General features: G+C 41.1%; 1 protein-coding gene across 3 annotated transcripts in view; it reads right to left on the bottom strand.

Moving 5' to 3' along the window:
• Positions 1 to 26,601, bottom strand: part of pcdh9 (protocadherin 9) — a 167,461-nt gene that overhangs the window by 14,254 nt on the left and 126,606 nt on the right. For 2 of the 3 annotated variants that reach the window (XM_088413321.1, XM_088413322.1), the window contains one exon: positions 26,300 to 26,501. In XM_088413321.1, the coding sequence (XP_088269447.1) occupies positions 26,300 to 26,501 (202 nt within the window). The remainder of the gene's footprint in view (positions 1 to 26,299; positions 26,502 to 26,601) is intronic. The other variant, XM_088413323.1, reaches the window with a different exon arrangement.

Below are 26,601 nucleotides of genomic sequence, written 5' to 3'. Positions count from 1 at the left end.
GAACTTTTTTTCCATGCACCCTTAAACTGAATCAGATGGAGACATCACCAGTATTACATGATCCTCTCTGTTATAGGAATATTCCCTTTTACCAGTTGCCGTTCATAGGATGCACCCATACTTTTGCCCTGCATTTTTTGGGGGGTGATTATATATGGAGATTTATGGTTCTTATTTTCAGTCAAATACCAATTACAGCATTTAAAAAAGGGTGAAAATAAAAGCATAAACTATTTTGCAAAAGAGTCACTAAACAACACAAGTTAGCAATTGGTTATAAATATTCCAATTCATTTGCTCTTAATTTGAAAAGTAACACAGTTTCCGGTTAAGGCATTGGACAATATGAACTTCACTATGCAGAAACACGGTTCAGATCCAAACATTAACTTAATAAAAAAAATAAAAATAAATATGCCTTTGGGATTGAACGAGTTAAGAACCAACGGGAAATAAAAGCGGCAGCCACTTGTAAACACGGACTTCATTTGACATTTGTATGAGTCCCTTGTTACAAGAACGCAAAAACGCTGAAAATATGTCACGAGATTCATTTAGCTTCATTGAAACACAAATTGCAGCCCCTTCGTACTGTTAAATTGAACCTAAAATGAAAAACAGGCCCTCTTTACAGGGTTAACACTTTACCATGATTGATTTGAAAAGGGCACCACCGTGATAGCTTCATCTGCCCCCCCCCCCCCCCCCCAACCCCCCCACCAACCAGTGTCCGCATTGATGTGTGCGGTCCCGCTCACGCTTAATGTCAGGACGTGTGAAACTAATTTGTTGTTTTTGAAGATGGCAGCAATTAATCTTTCAAATGACCTGGCGAGATTAAACGCGAAACAGAGAGCATGCTAGGAAAATAAATGCCAACATTAGGGACGAAATTACAAGATGACCTTACTGAACAATGATTTATAGATTCCCGAGTCAGGCAATTACAGCAGGTGATACCTTTGAAATCTCGAACCGAGAAAATCAAATGCGCTCCGTTACACGCCGCGCGCTTGTCGAGGTCGTTTCTCGCGTTACCCGCACCCCCGTGTCGTCTTTGCCCAAGACGTGGTTGGGGATGTCGCAGCGAACGCAACCATCTGCTAAAACGGACATATGAAGCAACAAAGCCCCAGCGGCTCAAGGGCACGGGGTCAAAATTTATTAATAGGCATGGGCCCATATCAGATTTTGATGGGACCAAAAGCTTGAGGTGGATTTTAGAGTCGACTCTGCGAGCGCTGGTGATAGCGTATGTTCACACTGAGGATAGCATGAGGACAAATTTGTGTTTTTGATCAAAAACTAATACTACGTTTGCTTTTTTTACACCCGTGTCAATTTTGACCCTAATTGACCAATTTTGTCAAAACATGAAACCTTTCAATATGCCGTCCCTTCGAAACGCTTGCAAACGGGAGGCTCGAGAGCTACACCCTGCGGGTGTCAAATTTAGCCCATGTCGGGCTCATTTACTGCCATTCAAAATTGGAAATGCTGTCAACTTTGGATATGATAGCAATAGACATTTTTGTATTGACTACCCAAAATGGCCGACTCTGCAGAACGGGCTGCGCGCTGACGTCAAGCCGACAGGAAGGTATCGCTTTCATTCTAAACGTACCGTCGATTTAGGGACGAATGACATCCATTTGAATCGTAGTAAACGACAACAGCGATCCTTATGCAAATCGATTCTTTCGGAGCACGTTGCAGAGCGTATCAGAGGTTACCGTCAGCCCGGTTTTCGGCCGGCGCCCAAACCCACTCGCGCTTTCTGGGAGGAAACGATCGCGAGCCATCGGTTAAGGTCTCGCGCCTCATCCGGTTGAGAACAACGGGCGAGCCGGCGTCCGTCCCAGCCCACTTTGAGCACCGGGCTTTCTCGGCAGTCAATCACAGGGAAGATTGTAACTATCTTGCTATTTTAAATCCTGTTTGGAGGAAACAATCAATCACACTAATCTCAAGGATTATGTGCTTCGCTCGTGTCTCGGAGGGCCCGATATGAGAATATTTTTATTATGCCGCCTTGTGTAAATGCCAGCATTGAGGACTCATAAATCCTTGCATCTGTGCCTGCAATCGGGACTCTCCTGCTGCCAGTCCCGCCGTAGCCACCCTTTCTCTCTGAAGGCGGCGCAGGAGGATCAAGCAGATTCCGTTCTTTCCGTTTGGAACGCTCCCCTCAGCGGGAGCCAAAACTCATGAAATCACATGCCGTGCGAACATAGATTTTAATTACCAAGAAGACTATAATTGAGCGGACTCGGTCTCGAGCGATCTAGTTTACATCATTTTTGCTTTGCCGTTAATGAGATTGGCAATGGTGGCCATTTGACCGCGTAACTCATGTTTTGCCGAGACAGCTGACAAAACCGCCAAAATGGATGATTTTTCTGCCTCTTCTAACCCTTTTGCGGCCCATTTTTATTTTTTCCCTAAAAAACAAAACTTTTGGAACATATTACTTGTTTATAAGTCCAGGATACTTGTATAAATATTTTAAAACTTCCATGGGTTAATTTACAGGAGCAGGGATTTTTTGTCCCATCAGTATTTTTGTAATCATAATATAAACATGCCAAACGCCCATTTATTTAAAACGATTCAGTATTTCGTGAGAGAAAAATGACAAATTATCTGATTCAACCCATGTTTGATTATCTGTATTTTCTCAGGACGTAGAAAAAAAAAATTGGGGACACATTGTCATCAAAATTCTACTTCTTGGAGCTTTTTACCTTTCACGATGTTGATTTTTCACCATAACCCCCCAAAGTGTTATTTTCATCTGTGCATATTTTTTTAAGAACTTCCTGTTTTTTTCTTCTTGTTTTACTGATTAAGAAGTGCAATTCATAATCGCTGTGGTAGTTTTCGCAGCTTGATGGTCCATATGGAGATTTTTCTCATCACGGTTTGATTCCTCTATCGGCATGATCGGCGGACACCAAGATGAGCAAAATATACGAAACACCGTCGCTTATACTTCTCGTCATGTGTTGTCGACGCCAACGATCTCTTTCAGTTTGGATGGCTGACACGGGAAGGATGACGCGTGAATCGGAAACGTCCGCTGTCCAAAGCCATTCCTCCTCCGATCCTCTCAATCGTTGGCCGCTTGATGAGTAGCTTTGTCTGCTCCCCTCTCAATGTCAAAAAATCAGCGGGCACTCGGACTCGCTGATTGGGTCGCCGACCTCCGCCGCGGCGAGAGGCCGGCGGCGCCGCGGCGGGGACGCGCCCCGCTATCGCACCGAGGCGTACGGCCCAGTGTTTCCACCGGCGCCAATCAGAAAACAACGGCGGCAGCCGCGATAAACAAAAGGGACGAATCAATAAGATGCAAGTCCCCGAGACGGTGACGTTCGGCGAGCAGTCAGATCAAAGGCGTCACTGCTGGCTTCGTCTTAAGTTTTGTTATTTTTATCCGACGTTGCGTCCTGCGACACATGAAGAACGGTGATTTCAGACGATCTCCACAAAGGAATGCTAATGAAAAGAAAAGCCGCGTACGGGGCACAGGCAGAAAGAGCCGACGGCCTTATTATCCTTTCTTTTTCCTCTTCTATAAACGACGTGCATTTGATTTATTTTAATTACGGATCCCGGCTACAATTACCTCAAATTAAATTAATTTGCAAACCTCGGAAGAATACGCGGCTAACGAAGAATGGGATCACGCTGCCGGGGATTTAACCTCAACTTCTCTTGAAGGCGTGGCGCCGTCGCGACCTAAATCCAGCCCCGTACGGGACGGAAATATTGAAATCGCATCCATTCTAGAACCCAATCAGCCTTCAAACTCCTCCAAATCCCTTCTTCCCCGAGTCCGACTCCATTCATTGGGCTACAGAGATTACGCGGAACAAACGTGCCTGGCGGGCACGCCGCACTTAAACAATCTCCGGGTGAAATCCCAGCGTTAATGGGGTTTCCGGATCGTGCCGCCGCTTTGCGTCGCGACGCTCGGCGGCGTGGCGGCCACCTAAGCCGGGCGTGCTCCGGGGGGCGGGGAATGGGCCAAAGGGGTAAAAGCACACGCTGGCGCTGGCGCTCTTTGGAGAAGTAGATGAAGGGAAGGAAGGAAAGAAAAAAAACAACAATGCCAAGGAGTGGAGGAAAACAAGCAGCGGGGGGGCGGAGCGAATCGCCCAAAGCGAGGCGTTGCGGAGGCGAGAAAGTCCCCCGAGTGGGCCGCCAGAAGCTTGCCAAGGTCTAAATGACATTACTCTGCGCGTTATATACTTCATGGCCTAGGGTGGAGGTCCCGCGTGCCAAGAGATGCAGAAAATCTCCGTTGCTATTCTTCCCCTTCGCTTCCGACGACACGTAAACGCATCCGGATGACACTCGAACCGGTGCGTCGAAGCAGCAGGTCCATTCATGACCGGATTTAATTGCGGCGCAATAATTGCCATCGTCCGGCGGACCTGCTGCAGTGAGAGGAGCGGCGGGGGATTTATGCCCGAGTACTGTTTTTTTCCACGCATCCTCACTCGCTTGGATACCTTTTTTTTTATAGTGCCGCCAAGACGGAAAAATAAATAAATGAGACCGACTAATTAAGTCATTCAATGCCAAAGACGTATTTAGTTTCTTTAGAGTATTAACTCTGCAGAGGCCTGGGAGTTTGAGGCTAGTATCTTTGATGTCCCTACGACTGCGCTCGTCTGGACTGAGGCTTCAGATGTTGTTCCCGGGATTTGCCGGAGCCACCCAGTTTGGGGCTTACTGCCCCAAGTGCCCCCGCTACGACGGGGACCACCCAACCCTTGACCTCCCACATCCGTTCTAGCTGCTTTTTGATACTTCCCAAGTTTCCCGCGTTCCTTCTTCCTGATGTTGACGTCAGCTGGGATGGCCACATCTATCATCGCCATCCGCTTCCGTTCCACCAATATTTCAGTCACGACCCGCCCTGATGCAAAATGACATTTTCGTTTGCCACGCGCAAAAACTGAATCAGGATAACAGGAAAACGTCTGCAGTAGCATCGCTGGCGATACTTGACAACATTTTGTGTCAGGGGCGGATAGTCCTTAGAGGGACCACACAGCAGTAATTAAGGGGACAAAAGCTTGTGTGTAAGGTCTTTGACACTGCTAATTGCATTTATTTAACCATCTGACCTCTTTGCTCAAGTAAAATTCATTACAACCGAAAGCAGCCTGAACATCCATAACAAGACATGTCGAGGCGCTGTAAATAACGCCAGCTTTGGAGTGTTTGCATATAGTAGCGACCTGGTGGCAGGATGTGGGAAAGATACGCTACGTGCCGGTTAATTGGCACAAAGAGGCATGGGGACAGGCCTGTCGAATCGCCCCTCTTTCATCACGTGCCAACATTACAAGAACTCAAGCATTCATATATATATCTGTTTTTTTAAAGGGAATTTTGTGTTGAATTAGAATACACATTCAATTTTTACATTTTTACTGGAACAAGATTGGAATTGTGAGAAGGCATCACATTTACTTTACATTATTGGCTCTCCTGCCATGACTTGCCTTTGACCTTAGATGTTGGACCACTCTTTGGGGGAATAAAAGCTTCAACGCTGCTCCCGAGTGGGCTTTCCACAGGATTTAGGAGTGTTTTGAGGTCACACGCTGATTTTGGATGAGAATGCCCAGCTCTCAGTCCCTGCTCTAAATCATCCCAAAAGTCTTGCATCAGGTTCTTGTCAGGACTGCAGTATGTGCATTTTGTCCATGTTCATATTCTTCCACATCAATTTTTGTTTTTTGACTGATATCAGACAGATATCCGATATCAATATCCTCTCTCTCTCTCTCTCTCTCTCTCTCGCTCTCTTTTATTGTGTACGTTTTTCAGTGCAGTGTGAAATCTCTACTGTATAATCCAGACTATAAACCACAATTTTTGTGCGGCTCACAGTACAGTGCATCTTATCTGCAGTTTTTTTATTAAGAGACAATCCACCAGATGATGCAACAAATATGATTTACAATTTAAGAGATGTTTAAAAACCCAAAATAAATGATTGTTATATAGGAATATTTCAACTATATATATATATATATATATATATATATATATATATATATATATATATATATATATATATATATATATATATATATGTGTTGAAAATATTCATCCATCCATTTTCTAAAAATATGTTGGAGGTAAATGTTCTGTCTGTTGAAGACACGATGTTCCCGCGAGCAGGCAATTAAAAGGAAAAAAGAAAGCTATAAATAAAACAAAATTAAATAAAATAACTTTTATTTCCCATTTTTCTACGTATCTACATAAAATGGGTTTTTGTTCGCGACCTTTGCTTTTATAGCGGTGCGGCTTATAGTCCGAAAAATACGGCAGCGTTTTAATGCCGTTAGTGTGACAAATCCTCATCATTTGTTAGTCATCTAGACTCCACTCATAAATGAGCTGCTACGCAAGAGTATATTGAGTCTGGGTGAAAAGGGGGGGAAAAAAAAAAAAAAAACATTTTTCTGATGTTTTTACGCCTCATTAAGATGCAATTCCACTAACGGCCCTCCTGGCCTCAGAGAGAACATCTGCGAGGTGTGAGTGAACTTGACTGTCATTGATCCCCCTTTTTTTTCGCTTTGGGTTAGAACACGCATAAAACAGTCTTTTTTTCCAGATGAAACTATTTATCGCGGAGTCGTACTCGGAGCCCGCAGGTAAGCCTAATGGTGGACCCGAGTCACCATCAAATGTCTTATCTCTCTCATGATATTTCCAGCCCGCCGCCTTTGCTCAAAGTAGCGCTCTTTAAAGGCATACATCACGCTGGGAGACGACTCCACTTTTTTCAATAAAAGATAAAGACCATCTTATTACCTAGCCATTAAGAAGGTAACATTTTGTTAAATGAACTACTATTTAAACCACTCCTTTGAGCGCTGAGCCAGATTCATTGAATCTCAGGCGCGCTTTAATCAAGTGGGCCCGGGCCCTTCCCGCACATCCTCTTCATGATTAAGAAGAATAAAAATTCATCGTATTTGATTATTCCAAATCTTAATTCGAAGGGGAGCTGAAGTCCCCGAAGGGCAATCAGACATATATCAACATCCGCCCCATGAAATATCAATATCGTTTCTATTAAAGGGCAAGTGCAAATGACACGCCGACTGCGTCAAGGAAGAAAATAGCTCTTGCTTTCTCTTTTTTTTTTTTTTTACTGCCGTCTTCAGGGTCCATAATTACATTTTGACCCCATTCATTTAAAACTACAACGTATTTTGCAATGTCAAAAAATGTTATCTAATTTAAACAATTATAACCCAAGTGTTTGATTATTCGTATCTTCTCAGGGTGTGTTAAAAAAAAAAAAAAAACAAGCGTTGAAATTTTGACAGCAATTCTTATTTTGTTCACTTGGTTCACGAGCAGATTTACCCTCCACACAATACAGCAAATAATGAAGTAGGCAACTGGAAAAAAAAAATACAAGACATACAGAAGAGAAACAGAGCTGGTTGAACCAGCGAGCGAAAGGTCCCCGACCAGTTGAGAGTGGAAGATGCCTGACCTGTTGGCGGAGTTAAATTACCACATTTTCCGTGCTAAAAGGTGCACCTCAAAGCCTTCAATTTCCTCAAAAGCTGACAGTGCACCTTCTAATCCGGTGTGCCTTATACGGTACATGAACACGAGTTTTTCTAAAAGAAAATAGAACCCCCCCATTCTAAAGATAGTACTTTCCACAAATCATCTTCATTCTTCAGTTTTGATTATTTAAAAAGTATGACTGACTAATCTGATTGGTTTGTTGCCATTCCCTATAGCGCAGCTCCATCTAGTGGATGCATAACGCAACCGTAGCTTCTATTCCATGCGCCTTATAATGCGGTGCGCTCTATATCTGAAAACAGTTTTAAAATAGGCCATTCGTTGAAGGCGCGTCTTATGATCCGACGTGCCGTATTGTGCCGAAAATACGGTAGAGGCTTGAATTAGATTGTTGTTTGTTTTGTTTGTGGATTGTTGTCCACAAATCATCTTTCTTCATTCAAAGTTTTGGTCTGAAAAGACCTTTTCCTTTTGAAACGAGAAGTTTGCATTCATGTTGCGTTGTCTGTCAATAGTTTCTCTTCTTGATAAGCCTGGCATTTTATCACCATTTTGACGTTCTTAACAAAAAACGAAAAATTACCGCTGGGCACAATCGGGACGATACTCGGCATTAATGTCGACACTGCTTAACCCGTCAACTCCGATCCTCCAAAAACAGTGACGAACAGTGCTTTCGGCAATAAACAGTTATGAATGCTGAATATGTGGCGCAAATGACATAATGGCCACAGTACAAACAGCCTCGTCGGCTCTTCTTCGCCAGGCAGCGTTCGTACCCAAGGGAAAGGTCGCCACGACCTATTTTTAAAGGCCTCAACTCAAACTGAGTCATACGAGGGCGGCGTCATCGCCGATCGTGTGACATCGTAGGCCTTATCTCGGAGCTGTCAACGATTGTCATTTAGTAGGTCACGTTCAAGCCGTCCCGCGAAGAGACGCTTTGCAGGTTAATGTGAAATTCGCAACATTTAATTCAACATCCTAAAGTAGGGTGACCGGATTGTCAAAATGGAAAGTACCGACTACCATATTCCAACAAATCTGATATGTACAAAAAACTATTAATGAGCAAATGTAATTGGCCATCCGGAGAACAGTGGTTGTGCTATTACGTGAGCTAATGCTAAGTTGGATTTTGGGTGACAGTTCAAACAGTTCTTAACAAGTCAATGTACTCACTAATATCCGACACTTTTTTGCTTGGCCAAGGTGTGTCAATGTAATCAAATTTGCAACATGAGTTGACGTGATTCGATTCTAAAAGTGTCCACAAACATTTAAAGATCATTTCTCCAGATTTTTTAAATGTCCTACTGTGTGAGTGGTCACTGATCATACTTGAATGTGCTGTGGGTACTTTCTTTTGCATACCCACAAAACTATTGCTTTTGTTCACAAAACTGAGAATTAATTGACACAATTGGAAACATGCCGCCAGAAACACTGCGCTCGCTACGGTTTGATGAAATTTCCCCTAATTCACAAAATCAGGGTGCTGCAAATGGCATAGTAGGATACATTTTTAAAAATATATTCAATGGTTTATTGTGATATTTATATTTTTATATAATTACTGACAAATACATGGGACCACAAACGAAAGTAACAAAAATAAATCAAACATTGTAGGGACGCAAGGTGCACAAAAGTCAGAGATAAAAAACGTGGCTGGCAAAATCGTGCGGCGCTCTGGACACAAGGCTCCAAACCGGTCCTATTTCAACGATAACGTCTAACGTCAACGGTAACGGTAACGTCTGGTCACCCTAACCTAAATCAACTTAAAAATGAGATGCCCTCTCCGACTTGAGCTACTTTGAAGTTTCCGTTGCGGTTCTGGAGCGCAGCAATCGTCAAGCAAACATCTGCTTTATTTACGCGCCAGGGGTTGGGACGCTATCCAAGTTGCATATGGGCCCCCTGATACGATAGGTTGGCTCTTTTTCTCTTCTGTAAACCCATCTGCTGCTGTTCTTACATCATGCATCGCTGTGCACTCGGGCTCATTTTCCTCCGCGAGCAGTCATTTACGAAAAACAAAGAATCAAGCGCCGTCTTGATGGGTGATAAAGAGAATAATGGCTTGCCTTGAATTCTCAAAGCAATCGCGGATCGGTCCTCTAGATGCTAGCGTGTATTCCGAAGTCTGATGTAATAAAGTGTCACTATGGGGAATCAGGGAAAGTTTACCGAAGCGTATTGTTCCAGACTTTTGAACCAAATAGCAAAGTGTGACTAGAACAATGGCGCCTTTGAGTTTCGATGAACTGTTTTCTTGCTAGCGACAAGAATTCTCGTTACGTAAAATACTTGTCTGCCAGTGACGCTTTTTTTTTTTTTTTTATGGAGAGTGTGTTGACACTCGTGGCCGGCGCTCTTCTTAGTTTTCCTGCGCACTGTAGTAAATCAGCGCGGCCATTTGATGGGAGTGTTCCCCTGGATAGCTATGAAAGATGTGACCGGGTTGCCTTTACTGATAACGATTGGCACTGAAAGGGTTAATCACGATTAACCAGTTCACCGAAAAGACTTTTAGTCAATATTTCTGAATTATGAAAAGCACCTATTACGTGTTACTTATTTGTACATTTAGTGTTGGTTCTCTGCTAGCATTGTTGCTAGCGGTTGCCTTTAGCTTGTTGAACATGTCGTGCTTCGTTGAAAAGATTATTAAATTAAATTCAAATGACATTTGTTTCATCTAAAGTCCCTCCTGGGTGATGTTTGAAATGATATTTCCCACTGAGCGTATCAAATGGAGTCTCCACACTCATATTTGACCTGATCGCTGAACTTGTAGTAACCTGCGCTGCCTTCAGAATCATGTGCAGGCAAAATACAATCATATCAATCAATTCACGATTTTGAAAATAACATTAATACGGTTTTAGATTTTGTATCAAGTAGTTATATCACGAACTTTTAGGTTGATAAAATATTATGGTACCGTATTATAAATCATTTGCAGGCCTCCATTTGTTATCTACCCAAATTAAACATTTTTCATGGGTTATTAATATCATAACGGTCTTAAAGTTCTGCAATTTAGGGAGAGGCAGACATGGTGAATGGAATCAAAGCAGGATTACGACTAGGAGAAACTACTCAGGTTACCATGAAGTTGGAATAAAAAATATGTCAAATCCAATAAACTGTGATAGTATGAAATCATGTTGAAAAATACAAATGATTATAACCATCGCTGGTAAGTTGCTCCCTTGCACTGAAAAGGAACACATGAGAATACCAAAACAAATAGAGGAACGTAAAGGGTCGATACTAACTCATTGGTATAAGTACAATACTGATTTCAAATGTAATATTGATTCCTTGGATCGTTATTGACAGCCATGCAGGTAGGCGACATGACACCCGGCTTCCACGGCAGCAAATAAAATCATGTGTCCAATGAGCAACATTTTAACACTTGTGTGATATTCGAAAGAAGATTGAAAGAAGACACCAGGGAGCTGAAATTTCGCCCATATAGTGGCAACATCAAAGGTGTGATGTGAAATTCTGGAATGCCCGCAAAGTACATTTTCAGGTTGGTACTTTTACTCATGTAAGGGAGGGACTTTGGTACTCTTGTCAAAGTACTTTTTTTTTTTTTTAACGTAAGCGACGGTACTTCCACTTAAGTACTGAGCACCAATAGTTTCGGTGACGTCGTTTCCGCCTCGAGCCCAACATTACCCGCCGATGTATTTTGCGAGCGGATTGTCACAGCTTTCCTAATTTGAATTGATTTTCAAAAATCGAAGTATGTCAAGGAAAGAAACGGGGGTGGGATAATATTTGCGAGCGGGCGTACCCGAGATCATCAGCGGCGAGCGAAGCGACTCGACGCCGATCTGCATAATGATATTTGTTTGCACCGTGTTTGTTCTCCCTTTGACACAAAGCTCAAAGTGATGAGATGCAAATTTCATGGTTTTCAGAATGAGAGGCTCACGCTTCAGGTTCCTCAAGTGAATAAGAAGCAAAGTCATCCATGCTAAGTAGAGGAAATATTTTGAACGGACCTGTTGTATACAGCTCACAGCAGATGATGAATTTCAAAGTCAGGCTTGAACGGAAAACAGCTTTGTACCTGCGTTCAAACTCTAACTTTGCTTAAACACTCAGCGCTTTGCTTGAATTCCAAGGCAAGATTGAATTTATGCTCAGAGGAACGGGCAAGAATTTTTCTTTTATGTCGGCTCCCGCCATGTTGCTGTTTCATAAACATGCCCATCAAATAGTCTGGTTAAAAAAAATAAAGTAAAATAACATTATACAGATTTATAGCGATTGCGGTTCAAGTGGAGACATGTTTTACTGGAATGGAAGACAACCTTGTTTCATAAAAGTTTCTTTAAAAAAAGACTAAATGTGTTGAGACTTTTGAAATGTGGACTGAATAAATAGTGGCTTATTCATGAGGAGAGGGCAAAGCCGAGAAAAAAAATACAAATGCAAGAATTGACTGTTTTGGACTAAACTCATCTCATCATTCAATATGCATTCCGCATTATGCAAACAAACCGCGCCTTTGTTTATTTTATAATACATTCAGGAGATTTTTTTACGGCCTAGTTTTCTGAAAACCCGTAGCTCCTAATTATACACATTCTGTATTTTTGTGTTCTAAAAGTAGAGTGTAGGAAAAGAGCATATGCATTTATATATGTGGACCAACTCGTTCCGTACGTACGGACGTATAAGCGTTCATCCGACCATTCATCCATTTTATACTAGTTTGTGAACTATTTTGCTCATTTACACACAGTATATTAGCAAAAACCCTTGCACAGTGTTTTTACCATGTTTGGCTCATTTTCTTTCACATCATTCTCACAGGATTTTTCCAAGGGATGGCACCTTCCTGGATGTGCAATAACTATGTGCCATGTTCAAATTAGACATGAGATTTTGACGTTTTTGATGTGTGACATCAAAGGAAAAGTATATTAAGAAAAAACACTAGGAGGCTAAAATATTGCATTGATTGTCAAAACATGTCGACTTTCAATATACTGTCCTGGCTTCTAAATGCTTGTAAACGGAAGGTTGAGATGTACATCCTGCAGATGTCAAATCTAGCCCTTGTCAGGCTCATTTACTGCCATTGAAAATTGGAAATATTTTCAATTTTGGACACACTGAAAACCGGATGTTTTATGGTGAATTCCCCTGATTTTTGCATTAATCCTTTCAATGTGCGGACAGGGTGCAATAGAAATTTTTGTGTTGGGACGCCAAAACCACCAGGGGGCGCTAGCGGACAATCTATGACATTTGCAAGCATTTTTCAATCATTTCATTGCGTGCCTGACTCCCATAATGCAAAGTTCTTGCTATGCATTGCAGGACTTGTAGTTGACAAAAGGTTCCAAGACCTAAATGTTGACGAAAAGTTTTATTTCATGCAACGCATAGCATTATATCTGCACATTCCAGTCTGCAAAATCTTCTGAATTGAACAGCTGTCAACGTTTTTTTTTTTTTATTTTCCCACAAAATGAAAATTCTTCGAAACGAAACAGCCTTGGAATATATAGATGTAAATATACATATCTATGGATTGGGCTGATACCGCTGAACATTTTGAGGGGATGAGAGCAAAGATATATTTATCGTCGACGACGTTGCGACCCTTTCAAAGTCAGCCCAAGTCGGGCGATGATAAGGCCGGACTCGTGAAAAATCCCCGGGGGTTCTAGACGCACTTATGTGTTTGCGCGTAGAGGCAATTTGTACAAACTCAGCTGCACGCAGGGATTTTTGTATTTTATTTTTACACACAAAGAGGGGAGAATCATGCGGGTTGGGATACGCGCGGACAGGGCCTTAATCTTCTCGGATTTGTTCCCTCACGATGGGGTAATTCACCACGGACAATTAGCCTCGGCTTTTCCTTTCAGAGTCCAGAGTAAGGGCGCGCGGTGACAGGCACGACTCGCATTCAGGCACCAGACGAGGGCTTGCGGAAAGGGTGTCCTTTTTGGCATTTAAAACACCTCCACTCACTCCCGTGTCACGGGAGAAGTGACAGCGCTGACAGGCTCAGTCTCCGGGGAGCCGGCAGGCGTCTTTCCAATCTCCCTGGGTCAGTGCGGGGGTGAGACGCCAGAGAGGAGCTTCTGGCTAGAAACACTAATTATCATAGCTGCCTCGCATTGAGCAACACTGTGTAGAGCGCAAGGTAGCGCGCACCTCCCGGTCATGCTGTCAGATAGCTCGCAGGACGGCCTCTAATTGTGCACAATGTAATGCTTAGGGTGTTAAGGTTTGGGGCTGCCAAAGGCAACTTTCCGCATCGCCGACTTATGCAAAACAAACGGCCAGACAAACAAGTGTTTTAGTAGCCTTCCCCCGATGCGGCGCGCGCTTCATATTCCTTGTGTGCGATGTCAATATTTGTTTTGCCCGGTGTTGGCAAAGTTGCTTCATAAAAGTCACTGCCGTAATCCCCCGAATATAAGACGCACGGTCAAATTTTGCTATTTTCTGTTACCGCGTATAAGACACACCAACCATTTGTAAAAATCACAGCAAGCATCTTATATAAACCCTTTATATTTTCTAGTGTTCATATTTGTAAGTTATACGTTTGTTGCGCGTTAAGTGCGTTTCAGAATTCCCGCATTGTGAGCGGTCAGTGAGCAACTAACCACTGTCGAATGGGCTGGAAGCACTTGTTTTTCTTTTTCCTCGTGCCGCGATCGGAGCTATTTAAGCATAGATACCAGATTTGGAATCTGTGTTTCACCAAGTTTGATTGTGTGCGTATACGACAAAAGGCCGCAATTAATAAACCGAGCTGCGACAGTTAGCTGCTGCTAACAGCCAACTGACGTCACCCTCTAACTTGTCCCATTACGCTAATTATTCGAAGTAGATGATATAAAAAAGCATATCTGTGCGTCAAAACTCGGTTTGTGTGGCTGACCGATCAATCTTCCTCGAGTGGTGACACTTTTTATGGTTACCAAGTGTGTTTTATATTTGGGGGTTGCAGCTTTATTTATTATTTGCTCCAAAAAGTAACGAAGATGGTCATTGAATTAGTGTTGCCACTAGTGATCGGTTACCAGTACAATAACGGTTACAGTAACAACGGTACCGTCTTGCAGGCTTCCTATAAATAGATGCCATGCTCAGTTTTACAAAAACACTCGATAGAAATCTAGTTTCAACATGTTATTTTTGAAATGCTTGTGGATACTAGCGAGTGGAAAACTAAAAAACTTGTGTTAAAAGCTGTCTAAATACAGCATTTGGAAAAAAGTCCATTTTGGTCACGAATTAGCATCAAACGGAATCTGTCGAATCTCTTCAGAAATAGCACCCCAAGAACAGACGGTATATTTTTAGTTTCACAAAATTCCCCTCAAGTTGCTTATAGCGGTTAAAAAAAATGACGCGGCGTCCCATCCAACCGGAGTGCAAAAAAATGCCCTCGGTATGTCTTGCTATGATACCAATCCAACGGAGGCTTACAGATGCTGTTTTTCTCGCCCGCATTTGAGGCGGAAGGTGTTCGATCCGAATTTGCGATCGTTTTTGCCAAGGGTTTAATTTTTTGGGATTAAGGAACGGAGGTGCTGCGGCGTCACGTATCCCGAATACGCTACAACGCAACAGTATTACACTACAGCCACAGAAAAGCCTAGGCCCAAACTCATGATAATTTAATGAAAGCTTGAAGGCAGAGTTTGAGGCATTGGACAAATATAAATATTAATTAAGACACTTGGGACCAGTGTGAAAGCTCCTTTTCCTGTAAGCTGTTGCCATATTAAAGGAAATTGGTCGGATTTTTGATGTGGCTCGGAATATGCATTGGAGCTTCAAACGTTCACTTCTTGTGAACATCCGCTCATTGATATTGGAGGGTTTAAGATCGAGTTTGTTAAACTTGCTGCGGGTGCAGCCAACTAACTTGTGATGCTTGGCTTTGATGAAGCAATGGCTTTGCCTTTTTGCTCGTCATGTCACGCTTCTTTCATTATTACATCGGGACCAGACAAACGCTCACAATTGGACTAATCAATCACCTGATCACGCAATACCAAAGTCTTCCTTATTAAAGCCGCTTGATGGGATGGACGATATCAATAACGCGTCAGGGTTGAGGGCCCTTTGAAGCTCTTTACTCCCACACTGTCCGACTTCATAGTAAAACTGACACCGGTTAGATCATCCGTCCGCCCGGGTTTTTTTTTTTTTTCCTCATTAGGGTCGAAGCTTTTCCCGTCGACTTTGAGCCAGAGTCCATGTCCCGGCGCATGGCAGTCAAATAAACAAGAAAGATTGCCGCGGTCGTATGGATTCTGTGATTCTTGCAGCATGCCGCCATGTTTGCCATCAAATTGTCGCCGTGACTTTTGGCTTGTCCTACCACACAGTCAATCGCGTGATTTGTTTTGGCAAATTTGTTCAATCCTAATGGCCTTCTAACAAAAACTGCATATTTTAGGGAGGACCGACGTTCTCGTTATCGGGCCACCGTAACATACATTAGTGATTCTCAAAGTAGGGGTCCGTGGTTTGACTGTAAGGGGGTTTGTGAAATAATCTGGGTTATTTATATGCAGTGTTGATTTCATTTTATTTGATTTTAAATGGTGTGGGTATTCAATAAAGGAATCGATTCAACCAGTTTAATATCATTTTAAAAATGCACCGTATTTCTGAGAGTACACGTTTTGACCTTGTTAATAAGTCGACCCTCCCGCCTTTTTTTTCTTTTGAACTTTAATTTGGGTGAATTTTACAAAAACGCCAGCATAGGTCTACCCCTGACTTTAGCGGCTGTATAGATGATGGCTTTCCAATAGCCGCAGAGCTCAAATCATGAGCTTATCATTATTATTACACCGGCACAAGTACAAGATATCAAATTTTTACTTAACGAGCTTGAAGCGTCCAAGAATACAATTGACTGACAGGGGGAGACAGATGGCTCTCCGAGATCTTAGCAGAGATAAGGTTACACGAGCAGAGGATTGAGGACAAAAGAAAACGTGCCCCAAACAGAGGGCATTGTTCAAGTCTGGAAAAAAATCCCTTTACACGTGCCAACAAAAAGACACTCCAACATATCTTGCGCAACATGTTGATGGCTGGGCGAAGAGCAGTGGGAGAAGGGGGACCGTGATGTGCCCGTTTTTTGTTTATTATTTTACAGGCAAGCATCCCCTTAATGTGGATAATAACGGAGGTAACATCGGATACCTGTGGATTGTTTTGTTTTACAAAGGCCTAGATAATATGTCTATTACTCACTTGTATGTCCCCATAAGGACAGTGAGGTGTAGTTTGTGAAATAGAGGGAGGAGTAGTCCACCGACTTGAGGTGGGCACCGCTAATAAGAGGTGAGAAATATAATATCACATTGAAAGTAGATGACAGGATGACAGCTGAATTCAAGGTGAGCCGACAGGGCACCAAGTAATCACTCAGCGAGCGAATGCATACCGATCTTGTAAGTGATAGAAGGGAAAAGGTCACTCGCAAAGCAGAACACATTTGAGAGGGGAAAAGGTTGTAAATGCGAAAAGCTTGCTGAGACAACAGTGAATCTCAATAATGCGCGTGTCACGCTTTGATGTAACGTCGGCCTATATTTTAAACGCTGGAAAAAGGTCTCGGAACTTAGGTGCTAGAGTATTATGTCTTGTCCTTGATTAAAACTAATATGGGAAACGGGTCTTGAAACTTGATGCCACAATGTTATGAGCCCTTCTTGATTAAAACTTAACATGACTAACCACCTAAATTTCCATCGAATTAGGTATTCAGATTAAGAAAATAAAGTCTTGCTTGAAGAACAATTATGAATACAGAAAACAATAAACCACATTTCCAAATAATAAAATTTTAAATTCAAACTCACAGTAGCCAAAACTGCACATTTGAATAAACCTGATTTGCTAAAAATTGATCGGTAGGAACAGCGACAGTTGAGTCGTGAGGCACTTGAGCATAGCTAGCCATTAACACAGCTAACACCAAATGCTAGTCATCACTGCTCGCGTCCCCTAGATTTACTTTGTAATAAATTGGAATTTCAAGTGTAAACTCTGCTTGTTTTCATGTTTAGTCAGCTACAGGCTTCACACTAATTCGACATCCGGGCAACGCTAACACGAGGCCAACCGCGACTCCCTGTCAGACTACAGCCAAGACAGAGAAATGGGAAGGGATAACAGTACAGTTACTATATAAGGTTTAATAATTTAAGATTTAAGTAAATATGTGTGCCTGTGGCATGTGCATTTACAGTTAACTTGTTTATCTGCTATGCAGGGAATGTTCAGTGCATCTCTCCGCAGTATAGCTTATTTATTTTTTTAAATAAAAAGTTGCAATGCACTGAGGTTGAGAAAGGTGAGGTGCAACGTATGCAGAAATTCGAACAAATGGTCACTTTTTCTTTGTCCGAGACCCCACTGTCAAAATGTGGATTTTTTTTTTTTTACAATCAGTAGTGAGTACATACAAACACGTGTTGAATATGTCGGCTTCGTGGAAGGAATAATAACAGACAAAAGACAACTAGTTCATGGAACAACAGAGCATGAATCTTGTGCACCGAGAGAAGCATCTGTTGCCAAAGACACGCTCCGCTTAATGTATGTGATACGTGCTGTGGTGGACCAGCCAAATGAGGAATTCTAATCAAGAATTTGGAGGAAGTATGATTAGTCTTGGCAAGAACCTTTCTAGTTTTCAAACGCTAACACACATCTCGGGAAGTATGTGCAAGCTTCAAGGCAAACCTCTAACGTCACTTTTAAACCGGCGTTCCATCAAGAACCCCCACTGTGTCATTTATGTTGACGCCTTTGACTGTATGTCATGCAGTTCCTTGTTATTACAGGTAGACGAGAATACGAATCGTTTTCGGAACTTTGGGGGTGGAAAATGAATCGATGTTAACATGCTGAACATTGAAAGCTGTCAAATGGATTTCATTGGACAGGGGGCTGAGGAAGATACAGTATTTCCGACTCAGCTGGGTGTCATCGTCATCGCACAAATGCCCAAAACCGCTTGGAGGTGAGCATGCTCCTACGCAGATCCTGTCAATGTTCCTTTCGTTATTTTCTTTCGCCTCATGATTTTTGTTCAATAATATTTACTCAATTGTTGTTCATATTTATGTCAACTGGCCTTATTGGGGCTCCCATTTTTGTTGCACAAGGGTTTCTACTTTAAACCCCAGGCTTTGTTTTCGTATTGGCTCGACGTAAAAATAGCCGATTTTTGTGGCGGGCAAGAATAGAAAATCGAATAATTGATATATAATCTAATCGACGCAACGATATCAAAGTATATATTCTAAATCTGCACGGGAAGTGAAAAAAATGTCAGAATTAAAACTGCTGCTGTAAAACTTTTATCTCCAACAATTAATCTACAGAGTAGGTAGATGGATGGATAGATGGATGGATGGATGGATGGATGGATGGATGGATGGATGGATGATGGATAGATAGATAGGAATATATGTATGTATGTATGTATGTATGTATGTATGTATGTATGTATGTATATATATACACATGTACACTTTACTTTTTGTTGCCATGCTTGTTCAAGCGGTTAGTTTGGTTAGCACATGTGAAAAGAGCGTGTCTACAGCGATCCGGCGTCCCTCCCACCGCGTCCCGCTTGAACCCGAGAATCATGAGCTAATCCCCGAAAATGCCATCCGGAGCTTGACAAGTCACTCGTTGCTTACTGGTGTGGAATTTGCCAGTAGGTGAGAGAGATTGCTTTTAATCTTCTCCCATTACAACCTCCAATTTTGCATGGTAGACTGTATTAACCAGATGGAGTGTTCAACACTGTCACACGCGCTCGGCAGAGGGCAATCCCCGCGCAGCTGAATACAAACTTTTCTTTTACTTTCAAAAGTCAGCCGTTTTCGATAAAACCGCCATCTTAATAAATGCCAGTTCGGATTCGCGATGAAATCCAAATCTCGCCTGTGGCCGACAACGCGTGTTCTTAAGCTACGCGCGTTAGCATCGTGTTAGCATGTCACACTTATACAAGTTTGTTTTCTTGGGAATTCTTTCATGGTTTTTACTCCGTGCTCAAAGCGACTCGTTCATGAAGAAAGGTGTGTGCGCTTGCTTTTCGCGTCTGTGCGAACGCACGCCTGTGTATAGAATTATTCATCAATCAGAATAAATGAATTTTAATGGAAAACCAATGAGTTCAAGCAATGTGAATGCAAAGCATTAATAGTTAATAGTATTGTTCTGCTTTGGTGCTTTTAGAAGAGAAAAATAGCAAATAAGTCAAGAGAAGTTGCCAAGTAGCCTTTGGTTTTGAGTCGGCAATCAGCGAGAACATTTTTGCTTTTGAGTCCCATTTGCATTAGGCCATTTTCACGCAATCAAGCAAATATGCATTCAAATGTTACGTTTAACATTCATGCGACTCTTCAGAAGGAGAGAGCGCGGCGACAAAAATACCAGCAGATTAGCATCGGCGCAAGCATGAATCCAGCCGCTGCCCCTTTGGCTTTTTCTTGATCTCCGCTTCTGAAACGCTTCGTCGTGCGCAAACCGACAGCAGAGGATTAATTTCTAGCGCGGTGTCTGCTACTCCGAGATAACTTGCTCGGCGTTAAGGATAATATAGGAAGTACAATACACTTCTTTGTGAGGAAAACAACATGGACGTGCCCAGCGGGAATGCGACTTTGGTGACCCACATAGTGGAAGCGCCCACATTTGGATTTCTGGTGATGCCGCCATATTTATTTATTTGTTTCATTATTTGAACTCTCGAGACTGGACTTGGGTGAGTGGCTTGATCAGCGTATCCAGCTAAATATTCATATTATTTTTTTAATTAGAGAATAAACAACGAGCGTTTTTTATTATACGTTTTGGACTGAACAGCTGAGAATTATTAAGTACTCGCTAAAATATCATTGTCACCTGAAAAAAAAGTTTATTCACTCAGTCAATCCCAAAAATACATGTTTTTACTTTTCTTTTTACTGTTTTTTAAAAGATAAATATGTATACTATTACACACACACACATATATATATATATATATATATATATATATATATATATATATATATATATATATATATATATATATATATATATATATTATATGGTAAGTGATTATTTTATGTAATGAAGTACTACACGTAATTCATTACTTCATGTAGTGAAGACATAAAGTAACCTTAATAACCAATTATTTTAGGACCTAAATATAAAGTAATTGATGATTTTACTACTAAAGTACCACTCCTTTTTCAAGCCTCGTCAATAATTGAAAAGTGAATATAGCGGACACGGATTCATGACGTTACAACCGAGCGATGCGCTTTACACATACTGGAGCTCCATTTGTGACGTAAACTCCAAAAAACTATCATCAATTGGCTCAAGAGTTAAGGTCTAAAATTGTTAAGCGCAAGTCAGGAAAGCGCTACTTAACATTTGCTGATCGGCGTGTTTTGCCACTCTAGCGGGGAGCAAAGAGTCGACTGCAATCCGGCATTCCCGCGAAAGTTCTTGTCCTTACTGTGACTAATCATCTTAGAGGATGCTCTTCATCAGGCCCCCGTCTGCTCGCCCAAGCTGTTGGCGGCGACCGTAATGACTGAGGCGAGTTTGAGACCGTGTTTAGCGGTGGACAGCGGCGCCCCGCTTCCCCGGTATGCTCCAGCAAGCATTTCCATTTAGTTGGCTTCTCAAGCACCTGTCTAATTTCTCTTTGGAGACAGAAATCCTTTAAACCCCATTGTATCCTAGGGCAACATATTTACAGGGGGCTGCTTTTCCAACGCCGACCAGTGATTAACAGCCTTTTCCCATATATGAAGCCGTGCCACCCATCCACCCGCTTCAGCCGTGCGATAACCGCCAGCGAAAATATCACCGTATCACGGTATTCAAAGCACAGCACCTTTATTGACCCCCGTCGAACACTATTTGATTTCCGATCTAAAAATGTCATGTTTGGTACATTGAGAAATGTGAACCATGTTTATTACACGAGAATGAATAAATACATAAAACCATTCTTGTGAAAATTATACACAAGCTAACGGTTCAATGTGTCAATTATCGGAACTTATGGCTGTGTCAAAAAAAGTTTTAATAGTGTTAAAATATGATACATATGGATAAATTGAATAAGAGCTTGTATAAAAGCTTATATATATATATATATATATATATATATATATATATATATATATATATATATATATATATATATATACACACACACACACGCACACACACATACATTTTTGGTATATACACAAGGATTCAGTTTATTGTGTGCAGTCTCATTTCAAATAGTTTGCGGACAGATACTGGTTTGCAGCCAAGTGTTTTGGGACCCCTACTGCAGAAAGTATTTTGCTCCAAAGATGAAAGAAAAAAAGTTGTTGTTTTTTTTGTTTTGTTTTGTTTTTTTCTTCAATCTCTGGGAATAGGTAAATTTGAAATTCCGAACTGACTATGCGGGGGGCTATGTGTATGGTATCTGTACAACACCTTTGCCACAACTTTATTCAAATGTCCTACTTCCTTCTCCCTGGGCAGTTCTACAAAACAAAACAAAAACCGCTGAAAAGTAAAGCAGTTTGTATGTTCTCACGTACTTGGATTTGCATTTACACGAAAACAACATATCCCTTGGATAAAATACATAAATAAATAAATAAATCTTCAGACCTGAGAATTCTATAATCACCGAATATAAGTTTGAGGTCCAGTATGACAATAAGAAAACAAAAACAAAAGCCTTCCAACTTATGATTGCTTTAGTGACACGACACTAGCGTTCACCTTAAGATTAGAATGGCATATATTTAAAACCTTTCAATCTTTCAGAGATTCCCAATGGGCGGGAGTCGCTGCCTCGGCCGTTACCAGACATTGGACTTTGGTCCGCGTTGCATCGTAAACAGCCAGACTTCTTTTTCTTTTCAACTCGAATTCCGAATCTGTATTTTTCAACAACATACTTGCAGTTGATCGCCTCTATTCGTGGGGAATTGAGACCAGGTCGCCGTGTATGGAATACTTCTACATATAATTGACACGAAATGTTTTCAAGTTAAATATGATGATTTTACAAGGAGTTTGATGTGGCGCGATGTTATTGTGTTCTCCTTTTGTATTCAATTGAATTAGTCCTTAAACGTCATACCGTTTTCATCAGCAAGGGGAAAAACACGAGAAAAAATGTGTTCTTGTAGTGTAGCGATTGGTATATTTAGAACACACACAAGTTTACTGCGGACGCATACTGCCAAGGGTACATCGCTATCAGTCATCTATATATACATTTCCGTGGTGTGTATATGGATGTTTTTGGTTGTAACTTGATGGATATCATGAAGTAATTACAACAGAATACAACGCATTAGGGCAGACGCTCCAGTTAAAAGTAGCCCAAGTGTGCAAGAAAGTAGCACGGCGAATATCCCCCCCTGTTGTGTCTTAACTAAAGCAAGCGTAGAGATGCCGCATGCTGACTCATCTCCGAGTTCACTGTAAATATGATTAATTATAGATGAGTGGATGCAGCCTTTTCCTCAGAACATAAAACACCATGAATATTTAGTCGTTGAAATACCATGTATACTGTTTAATAACCCAGGCAAATATAAATATATATATATATATATATATATATATATATATATATATATATATATATATATATATATATATATAATTCCACATGAACATGGAAAAATTATAGACATTATAGCCTGTCCTTATTACAGTATCTGTCCTCATAATCCCACTCAAAAAAATAACACATCATTCTAATGTGTAAATCTGGGTTGCATCTCTCAAATTCAAACCCTGTAAGTCAGAAAAAAAAAAAAAACTTGAAGCTTGAAGCTGTTTTATTGACCATCAAGCATGCACACATTTTCTTGGCAAAGGACTATTTGATGAATGTTTGTTGTAATAAATTCACGTTTGTTGTGTTTTATCATTTCTTTTATGTCTTCATCGATAATGTGGCAGCGCGTGATCTATCTTCGTCATTTGGGATCGGAGGAGAAACTCCATTTTGTGTTGAGAAAAAAGCTGACTCTCTGGGTACTGTTAACTAAGACATCCATTAGCTTTATAGCATGGCATTGGCGGGCCATTGTGTCATTTATTTAGCTTTTTACCTGCACTTGTGTTCAAGCAGCTCTGTCTTGTCTAAATAATTAACCTGTGTGTGTTTAGTTTCTTGCCACATTTCAGTCTGTGTTGGCTCCCTCAACACCCAAGTTCCCTTCTTGTTCTTATGACACAGTTGGTGTCCTTGTAGCAGGAGGGAGTCTGCATACTTGCAATTAGTTTTTTTGCCTCTTGAGAGCTCACGTTTGAACAAAGAGAGTTTAGTGTTTTGTATTTTTAACTTGTGTTATTGACTAATTGTGTGAAGGCTGAAGGCACGTTTGTACATGCTCATCTTTTGTTACTCCCCCACATTATTTGACATGTATCTCCTCCCACATGATTCCTCTGATTAACATAATTATAGTTTTAATATATTCTAGAAATGTACGCCATGAGAGCTTATACTGTTCTCATTCCAAATATGTATGGTTTCCCCAAAATTCAACATTTTTCACCGGAATCATTCATAATGAAGCCATATGTCCCTGTTGCAGAAGTTTGCAGTTTCAATTATTAGCTGCTTAAAGTTGACATTTGTAAGAAAAAAATAAAAAAATCTTGTATTGTGTAGTCATATTTTTTAATCTTGACTAATTTTGCAAAGACCACAGGCATATTCAAACATGTTCATATTTGTTTTATTCCTCACACTTTGACATGTATCTCCTCCCGCATAATTCATCCAATTTATCCCATTCTAATTTTAACATATTTGAAAAATTCACACCATAAGAGCTAGTATTTTTCGCCAAATTTCTAAATTTTTTCACCCCAAATTTTCCCATTCATTCACAATGAGTCCACATGTCCTTGTAGCAGGAGCATAGTTTCAATTATTTTATTAGATCCTCAGAGTTGACAATTGAAAGAAAAAATAGCTTTGCATGACATATTCTTAACTTGGAAACTTGATTAATTTTGTGAAGGCTGAAACATGTTCATACATGTTCAAATTTTATTCCTCACTATTTTTGACACGTATGTCCTCCAACATAATTCCCCCGATTCATATCATTCTAATTTGAACATGTAAATATTCACGCAATATGGCCTAGTATTTGTCCTCATTCCAAATATTTATGCTTTTCCCAAATACCAACAGTTTTCCACACCAAATTTCCACTCATTCAATCTGCATGCCAAAAATTCAGATTTGAGAAAAAAAAAAAAAACTACACAATGATTTTTAAAGAGATTAAACAAATATAATAAACGCAATTATAAAATGTTGTCGGTCAAATAGACCAACACGGTGCTGACTTGTCTGTCAACAGCGAATTAATCTGCTGGAAATCCGTGGAAAAGCTCTCGCCATTTACTCACTCTACTGGAATTTATATGGCGTTGGCTCCACCGCCCTCGCAACACAACCTGGCACCGACCTTGGGGCGCTGCGCTTGATCTCTGCGCACGCCTTACCACTTAACGATAAAACGAGAAAACTGGGTCGAAGATGTACATCCCCACCAGAAATAGTGGCAAGTTAACATCTTCAGAGCAGCAAGACTTCCAACTGGGAAATCATCTCTAAATAAATCCAATGAGTTTCACAAATAGGTGAAGAGCCTTCGGGAGGCCCAGGTTGGCTCTTGGGAAGCGCCAACATGTCTGGATGATTAACTGAGAAATGAATGACCTGCTCATGTATACACTAGAAACCCACTTGAGCAGCCAGATGACTGAAAATTAAATGATATTTGATGCCTTGTATTCTTTATTATGTCTCAAAGTCATTTTCCATTTTCGCGGAGAAGTAACGACCCGGAGCGCTCGTTTGGCACGGTGTTTGTGAGAAACTTAAAAGTCGGTTCAGGCGAGTCCTTTTCAAAGAGAGGCGTGGACGGGGAACGTTTTTATTTTCGTCGTACTAGAACAAAAGTGTTATTGCGCTTCCTCGTCAGAAGGTGGCGGTGCCACTCTAAATGTTGGATTATTAGCGTCTCTGCAGAGGTGAACCTGTACAAAATTCTGCTAGGGAATATATATGTATATGGGAATGTATATATGCTATATGTTAGGGAAGTCCTGATCCAAACCGGGTGACCGATAATCGTTCCCGTTTGCATCATTTTCAGCTATCGGAATCAGGGGAAGAAGATTTTTTATAATATAAAATCACAACAGAACAAAATAATTTAGAGATACACAGGAATACATAGCCACAGGGGAAAAAAAAAGTACTACTAACTATAAATATATATATAAAAAGTTAAATATTTTATTTGGTCGAAATTACTGCCACTATCCATGTAAAAAGTCTCAATTTGCATACAATCCATTTAAATGTGTGAAATACTAAATTAAGTAAATACTATAATTTATTAAATTATATGAATAATAATAATTATTGAGCATGATTACATTGAAATTATTTTATATTGATTTTAGATTATATGCTTAATTGCACATTTTATTTGGTTTAAATGATTGGTTTCATGCGTTGTGTAAATGGGGTCATTTCGTTTTATCTTCCCGCGGAAAAAAATAATTGAGAAGCACCGGTATGACCAAATAGAAAAAAAAATCCCAAAGAAAAACTCACCAGAGTTGGGATCGGAGTTTCCATCCGCTTCGGTTCTTTTGTCGGGGGAGGCCTGCTCGTAGAAGTCGTCTTGCCCCTGCACCAGAGGGAGAGGTTGTGTGAGGAGGGAGCCACTGCCTACGGGCTCGTGCTCCCCCAGACCGCTGTCACTGCAGCTCTCCTGGGAGCCGTCCGGCAGGTGAAACGTCACGCGCCGCTGCGACTAGAACCAAGAGCACAGACCACATTCCGGCGGGTTAGTGCTCTGCGGCGCATTCTTTTGGTTTCTTTCTTTCAATAAGACCGATATCGTTATTATTACC

This window comes from Hippichthys cyanospilos, chromosome 4 (genome assembly GCF_059441005.1).
Source record: "Hippichthys cyanospilos isolate Australia breed blue-spotted pipefish chromosome 4, RoL_Hcya_1.0, whole genome shotgun sequence".
NCBI classification, from domain to species: Eukaryota; Metazoa; Chordata; class Actinopteri; order Syngnathiformes; family Syngnathidae; genus Hippichthys; species Hippichthys cyanospilos.
The sequence above is the reverse complement of the archived record's forward strand: the minus strand, read 5'-3'. Positions and strand labels throughout refer to the sequence as shown.